The 8,219-nt window shown below is 37.7% G+C and overlaps 1 protein-coding gene across 10 annotated transcripts in view; it reads right to left on the bottom strand.

Moving 5' to 3' along the window:
- Positions 1 to 8,219, bottom strand: part of LOC106871672 (peripheral plasma membrane protein CASK) — a 516,651-nt gene that overhangs the window by 410,582 nt on the left and 97,850 nt on the right. For 2 of the 10 annotated variants that reach the window (XM_052974595.1, XM_052974604.1), the window contains exon 1: positions 6,327 to 6,823. The exons of 2 other annotated variants lie outside the window; for them this stretch is intronic. In XM_052974595.1, coding sequence (XP_052830555.1) covers positions 6,327 to 6,415 — 89 coding nt within the window. In that variant the 5' untranslated portion in view covers positions 6,416 to 6,823. Of the gene's footprint in view, positions 1 to 6,322; positions 6,826 to 8,219 lie in introns of those variants that run through there. 6 more of the 10 variants (XM_052974600.1, XM_052974596.1, XM_052974598.1 and 3 more) reach the window with 4 other exon arrangements.

Genomic DNA, 8,219 nt, shown 5'->3' with positions numbered 1-8,219 from the left:
AGGGGCAACACCCTGAAACTAGTCTAGTCTGCAGATGCCAAACCAGCAGGGGGACACTGCTGACCTCCCCTGTTCGAAGGTTATAAAGGACACAGGTTTCGTGTGTCACATAGCTAGCTAGAGGCGATGGCTTCTTGGAGCTAATTCACGGCAGCTTTCGTCCTAATTTTGGGACTGCCATGTTGGCTTGGCGATAACTATTAATTTCCAGTACCGCTGCCGTAGTCTCCTTTAGAGAGACTTAGAAATATTAATAACTCTATATATATATATATATATATATATATACCAACATACACATACATATATGTGTATAAACACCCCACACACAAGAAACTGACTGTAAATTTCATTGGTTTCACATGATTATCACTTCAGACAGTATCTCGAATATTGTCAAAGACACGCACACACACACACCCCCGATTACTCCTAGACATACTTAGACACAAAGCACCAAGTGGTAGCACTGGTGGTGAGTGAGTGAGGGGTAAAGTAACCATCTTTATCTTGTTTCACCACCAACCAAGACACAACAACACAAACAAGTTTAGTTTACTTCTTAATCAGAAAAACATCCTGCAGGAAATGGTCGTTGAAATGAACTATGACGAATATATAATAGTTTACATATAGATAGATGTGTGTGTGTGTGTGTGTGTGTGTGTGTGTGTGTGTAGAAGTAAATGTAAGTAAGCGAGACAGATCAAATGACAAAGTATATTAAATTCATGAAATACAAAAAAATGGATATATACTTAACAGCTGTATCTGGGGCAACGAAACACTGGGCTTCTTCCAGCTTCTGTCAACCATATCCACTTACAAAGTTATCATCAACCCAGGGCTGACACAAGTCCAATGTGCCATGCAGTGGGACTGAACCTGGAACCATAAAGTTGGGATGCAAACTTCTGACACAGCCACACCTGCACCTATATGTATGTGTGTGTGTGTGTGTCTGTCAGTCTGTCTGTTTATCTATCTACCTATCCATCCACCTACCTACCTACCTGTCTGTCTGTCTACCTATCTATTTGCCTGTCTATCTATCTATCTATCTATCTACCTACCTACCTACCTATCTATCTATCTGTCTGTCTATCCATCTGTCTATCTATCTACCTGTCTGTCTGTCTGTCTGTCTGTCTGTCTGTCTATATAACTGAAAGCTTTTAGGCAACATTTCCTTGAAGAGAAATCATTTGTTCTGACCTTGAAGCAATCTTGGTTATCATCAACATTCAGAGTCTGAACCTTTTAACAAAGACAACATCACCAAATAACAACCTCTGGATCACTTTATATCAAAATTTATTATTTCGTATTCAGATGAGGATTCTAAACTATCAGCTTCTGAGTGATATTGGTTTTCTAGCAACATAATTAAATTATTGTTTTTATGTATATTGTCAGTGAAGGAAGGTTGCATTGTTGAAGTGGAGAGGCCCTCCTGGGGCAGAACAGCAGCAATGATGATAGTACTGTAAGGTCAATGAATTTTGCTATTTGAATTAAGATAGTTTTGGAATTGAGCATATTGAGCATATTGTCTACAATATGTTACAAAATTACATGCTATACATATGATGTGTACATACTCAATTGCATATGTATATCATCATCATCATCATTTGACGTTTGTTTTCCATGCTGGCATGGGTTGGACGGTTTGACAGGAGCTGGCATGGCCAGGAGCCGCACCAGGCTCCATTGTCTGTTCTGGCATGGTTTCTATGGCTGCATGCCCTTCCTGATGCCAACCACTTTACAGAGTCTACTTGCTTCTGAAATAGGTATTTCTGTAACTTTATTATTATCATTGGAAAGCTGATAAACTCATTAGCATGTTGGAAAATTTGCTTAGCAACATTTATTCTAATTCATTACGTTCTGAGTTCAAATTCTGCCAAGATCAACTTTACCTTTCATCCTTTTGGGGTTAATAAAACAGAGTACCAGTCAGGTACTGGGGTTGATGTTATTAACTATCCTTCTCCCCACTAAAATTACTGCCTTTGTACCAAAATTTGAAACATTATTGTTTTTGTTGTTTACCATTATCGACATTCAACAACAACAACAACAACAACAACATCTGAAAAATGGAGTCTCTGAACAGATTTAAGAATTCATTTACCAGTATTTCTTTTATACATACATCTTTAATTAAACGTTAAGTTAATTAAAATTTGTTCCGCAATTATGTGATATAAACATATTGGATTATCAGTGAGATTATTTCAATTAGAATTTCTCTGCGGTGATGAAGCTGAACTACTTGTTTTGTTAAATTCCACTTTCTACATGTTCCCAGAAATTCTTCTCACCAAAATATTGTGCAACATTGGGAATATCTCATTCAAAACTTGTATTTGTAACTTTAATAGTTTTAAGCAAGTTTCTTCATTTTTTTTTTTTTTTGCTCTCAAGTTAATTAGCTCCAGAGTTAGACATTAATGTTATTTTGATGTCCTTAGGGAGAGCATGTTGGCATGACAACCAACAGGTTGATGATTTCAACCTATTTGGATCTTCTTCAGATTTGATACACAGGGGACAATACATACTTAAAGACACCATCCTCTTCCTCACCTAGTTCTTGGTTACCTTTAATAGAGATCATTCTTTTGCAAGCAATCAAGTGAGACCAAGAGTCCTATTTTTGGCCACATTGACCAATAAATATTTCCAGATCCATCTGAGTAGTCTGGGAGATAAGCCTACAAAGGCCCATGGGACCTGGCCTTCAATCACTAAACTACTATAAGTCTTCTGTTTATTAAACAGTAGTATGGACCTAAAATAGTGTCCCAGTCTAGTGTTTTTCCCCAGATTATTCAATAGTTTTCTCAAAACATATAAAACACTTTGGCCAAACACACACACACACACACATGTTTATATGAAGGCCACATGAGATTCAAACTATGAGAAGCAACCAGATCAAAGAAATCAAGACAATAAAAAAAAAACAGTGAACCAAGTCCACCTCGTTCTCCTCTGCTGCTGGTGCTTTTATTGAAGATGAAGCAGGAAAATAGATGTACAATGTCAATCTGAATGTGAGATAAACTCATGATCTCAGTTCCACATTTCCAGGATATGAAATATGCCAAAAACCTTCCAGCATTCAGGTAATTCTGTCAAATGTGATGTTTATTTATTCACATTGTTTTGACATTCATTATCTCAATGATTATTTTTAGAATGATATTGTAAGGCAAGTGTGAGAGGCCTGATCTGGCCAGTTTGAACATAAAACAGGGAGAATATTTGGGCAGGATATGGCTGGTTTAAACCCTTAGGAGTTAAACATTGACCCCTGTAACAGCATGGGTCTGTCTGAACAAAGACAACAACAAACAGTCCCTGCCTACAAAAATAACAATAACAACACAAACTTAGAAAACTTCAATAAAGACATTCAGTCTGCAAGAAATAGCTGCTAAATCTACCCTGCACAATAGCTTACCACTTTAAATAAAGAAGGACACGTTGGCTGAAACAAAAAGGGTCATGGCTAAGATACTTTTTATCATGGAGCTGTTCATTGAAACAACATTAACAAGAAAATAAATAGAAAAAAATGAGGGCTAAAGGGGTTTTAAACTCTGATAAGAAAACAGGTGAAATCAATAAGTTGTAGCACAATGCTCCAGTATGACCACAGCCAACATAATCACACAATGATAGTAAACTTAAATTTTGTGAAGAAGGTTTACTCTTCAATGTAACGACGACAAAAAGCAGCAGCAGCAGCAGCAGTAGTAGTAGTGGTGGTACTAGTTTAGTTTCTCCTTAACTGATTATTAATTATTCATCCGACAGATACGTGTGTGTGTGTGTGTAGTAGTAGTAGTAGTAGTAGTAGTAGTAGTAGAAGTTGTTCTTAATATTTTTTGTTGCATTCAGAAAGAAAATAAGAATAAAATAAATTATTAAAAATTTAAAACAAATTAAAAATTAAAGAAAAAAATACTTATAATTAAACTGTATCATTTTATAAAACTTGGTGGATCTAATTTTTTACTTTTCTTGTTGCAGAAACATCACTGACGATGCATCGCAGAGCTTCCACAACATGTATCATAAAACAATCTACCTATCTACACAGATAGATAGATAGATAGATACATACATACATACATACATATATGTACATATATATTTACATATACACACAAGTGTGTGTGTCTGTGTGTGTATATGCATGCATTATACACACACATATACATATATATCTATATATATATATATATATATAGAGAGAGAGAGAGAGAGATAGATACATATATACAAGTGTGTGTGTGTCTGTGTGTATATGCATGCATTATACACACACACAGCCAAGTAAGATCGTTGCCAGTGCCCCTGGACTGGTTCTTGTGCGGGTGGCACATGAGATGCACCATTTTGAGCGTGGCCGTTGCCAGTACCGCCTGACTGGCTCCCGTAGGATTTTCGAGCGAGATCGTTGCCAGTGCCCCTGGACTGGCTCTTGTGCGGGTGGCACATAAAAGACACCATTTCGAGCGTGGCCGTTTTCGTGCGGGTGACACGTAAAAGTACCCACTACACTCTTTGAGTGGTTGGCGTTAGGAAGGGCATCCAGCTGTAGAAACTCTGCCAAATTAGACTGGAGCCTGGTGTTGCCATCCGGTTTCACCAGTCCTCAGTCAAATCGTCCAACCCATGCTAGCATGGAAAGCGGACGTTAAACGATGATGATGATGATGATGATGATATATATATATATATAAGCACGCATGTGTGTATGAGTGTGTTTTAAATTTAAATTACCTTTCGCCATACCATTTAAACATGATATCACAAGCAGGTTCTAAAGTTAAAAACTCAAAGCTGATATTTGAAGTCAACTTGTTTTTCCCAAGCAAAGCAAAACAGTAAATAAAACCTAACCAAAAGTTAATCCAAAACAAATAAACTCCAGCAACGAAGCTTTATAAAAACTCATCAGAACTGAATTGCCAGCAGACACAGTGGGACTGTGTTAGTGATCAGATCAAGGAGGTCCTGGCAAAGTTATTACCAAGATCAATCTGAGTGGCCTAAAATGTGCTGTGATGCATCTAAACAATCCGAGTTGAAGACAAAAAAAACAATAAAAGAATTCTCTCCTGCGATCAACAGACACATTTGTTCAATCCCAGGCAAAGTCAAAATTATCAGTGTCGCCATTGTGACTTCATAGCAAAATTCATTCTTGGACTCAAATTACATCCATGCATCCACTGCAAACATTTTTATTAATTCCTCTCCTTGAAACATGGAAATTGACAAGAGTGACCATCACCATTGATAGGAGGTGAGGGCAAAACAATGCTGAAATGCCAAGTCCTGTTGCATTGTGGCTTCCTTGAGCTGAAGATTCATTCGGTTTGACACAGCCCTACATTATCTCTTCACACTTAATTATATCTACCAGTAACGAATCAATTAACTCCCTCCCTCCACCCACTCCTGCTTCAATTAATTAGGAACCACGTGCCAATTAAGCCAGTAAACTAATGTTGACAGAAAGAGAAAAAAGAGCATTTAGTTTTGGAGTGAGCAGCTTGAGTTCAAATCCGTGCAGGACAGTGGGGAAGGGAAGAGGTAAGGGGGCAAGGAGAAGATTGCCCCCCCCCACATACACACACCATACACGTAGCCTAAAATTGAAACTGATGTTGTCGTTAATCGAGAAAAGAAAAATCTAAAAGTATTTAAGTTTTATTAAATAGAACCAAAAGTCGATGGGGTGGGCTTGACAAGGGTGGGGGTAAGTGATGGGGATTTTTAGACAAGTTTAAAAAGTTTGTAGAAGTGCATTAATAAGGTAATGAAGATGTTTTGACATTCATGCCTTTTCTTTTAATATGGAAGTTTTATTAAAGAATAGTAAACAACAAAGAACAACATGGTAGCAATGTGGGTGTTGTTGTTGTTGTTGTTAATGGTGGTGGAAAGGAATGTGTTGAGTGTGGCGAGGAAGCTTATATCAACAGAAAGAGAAAAAAAAAACTAAACAAAAATAACAAACGAAATAAAATAAGTGGCAATAAATTAGAAAAGAAAGAAATTTAAAAGAGGGAATGTTTTTTTTTCTTTCATGTTTGTAGTTAGTGTTGTTGTTGTTAAATCGTGCCGACTTGAAAAGAAACAACTTTGTTGAGATGGTTTTTGTTCAACTGTTTTCTCTACCTTCAGATGGAATGAATGAACAAACAAACGAACGAATGAATGGACAGACAGACAGGCGGATGGGGAGAGAGAGAAAAGAGAGTTCAGGTATCCAATAAGCTACCTGTTTACCTACCTACCCTATACAATAATCCATATGGCGTACGCAAGCGCATGCGGGTATCCTCCACAAATCTCCCAGGTACGTATCCATAGTAGTCGTCAACATGTTGTTTTGTCCTACCACAACCAAAACAACAATAAACAAAAAGTCTCCCTTCTGAAATATTCAGAAATAAAACAAAACAAAACAAAAAAGAAGAGTTGTTTTTGTTTGTTTGTTCGGCAGGTCCTGTTTGCTTTCGACATCGACGGACTCTAAACAACGCCAACAGTCATTATAAGTTCATTTGGCCGGTGTTGGTGGAAGACAGCAGCGTTACTAAGCAAAACAATAAATTGGTGATGCCAAAAGTGAGGTGGGGGGGTGGGGAAAAAAATTGCAGTTGTGGAGTTTGAAAAAAAGCTCACACTGTCAATAAGAGCTGCTTGTACATATAGAGTAGCAGGCAACAACAACAAGAAGAACAAGCAGTAACGCAACCACCACCACTTTCTTAGATCCACCATCCAAAGCAGCAGTGATGGCTGATAAGCTTGTTGTTGGGGGTGGGTGGGAGTGAGGGGGAGGCGATGAGAGATAGACGCGGTGGGGGAGGGGGTATTGACACGTGAGGGACGGGGATAGAGAGAAAGTTAGAGGAGATATGAGAGGTGAAAGATATATATATATATATATATGTACATATATATATATATATATATATGTGTGTGTGTGTGTGTGTGTGTGTGTGCATGTATATATGCAGAGAGATAAAGATTGATAGGTAGATATATAGATCAATATATGAATTGATCAATAGACATATATCATCAACATCATCATCATTTAACGTCTATGTTCCATGCAGGCATGGATATACAAATATTTATGTATATATGTGTGTGTGTAAATATATATATATATATGTGTGTGTGTGTGTGTGTGTGTGTGTGTGTGTGTGTGTGTGTGTGTGTGTGTGTAGATATAGATATATAGCAAGAGAGGAAGAGAGAAATGTAGATAAAGAACTAAATAAGGTTTTGTATGTGCATATATTAATATATGTATATATATATATATATATATATATATATATTGTTTTCACTTGCCTGCCCTCAACTTTCCTTTCTAGCTATTACTGACAAATGCAACTCCTATATACACAGATATATAAATAGATAAATATATAAGTGTTAGATAAACACAGGCTTACATACGAGGCGCAGGCGGACCCCAATCGCTCTTTAAGCACTGAACTAATACAGCATTTGTTAAAATTTGTCCCTTCTGTATATTCTTTTTGTTCAGTGCTTTCCTAAGAGATATGTGTGTGTGTGTGTGTGTACATACATACATACTTACATTATTTAACGACCGTTTTCCATGCTAGCATGGGTTGGACGGTTTGACTGAGGACTGGTGAGCCAGAAGGCTGCACCAGGCTGCAGACTGATCTGGCATGGTTCTCTACAGCTGGGTGCCCTTCCTAACGCCAACCACTCCGAGAGTGTAGTGGGTGTATTTTGTGCCACCAGCACAGGTGCCATTTGCATGACACTGATATCTGCCACGACTGTGATGTTGCTTGGCTTGATGGGGCGTATGTATGTATCTACACACACATACACAGATACACATATAGGCAAATATACATGTATACATACAAGTAAATGCAGTGTGCATGTGTGTATGTGTATGTACCCCTTTCTAGACATCACAAGATGGTTAAAAATGAGCATCATTGCGATACAAATGAGGTTGTGTCCATTCTTCCATGAAAACATGCCAAGCTGTCGAAGAATATCACCTTCCTTGGAAACAGGCAAAATTTGATGCCAGGAAGGGCATCCAGTCATAGAAAAATCTGACTTCAAGCACGTAAACCCAAGTACATGTTAGATAAGCTTGTTGTTGGATGGGTGGGAGTGAG

Source organism: Octopus bimaculoides, chromosome 18 (assembly GCF_001194135.2).
Source record: "Octopus bimaculoides isolate UCB-OBI-ISO-001 chromosome 18, ASM119413v2, whole genome shotgun sequence".
In the NCBI taxonomy this organism is placed as follows: domain Eukaryota; kingdom Metazoa; phylum Mollusca; class Cephalopoda; order Octopoda; family Octopodidae; genus Octopus; species Octopus bimaculoides.
Note: the sequence above shows the minus strand (reverse complement) of the source record. Positions and strands in the feature narration are given on the sequence as shown.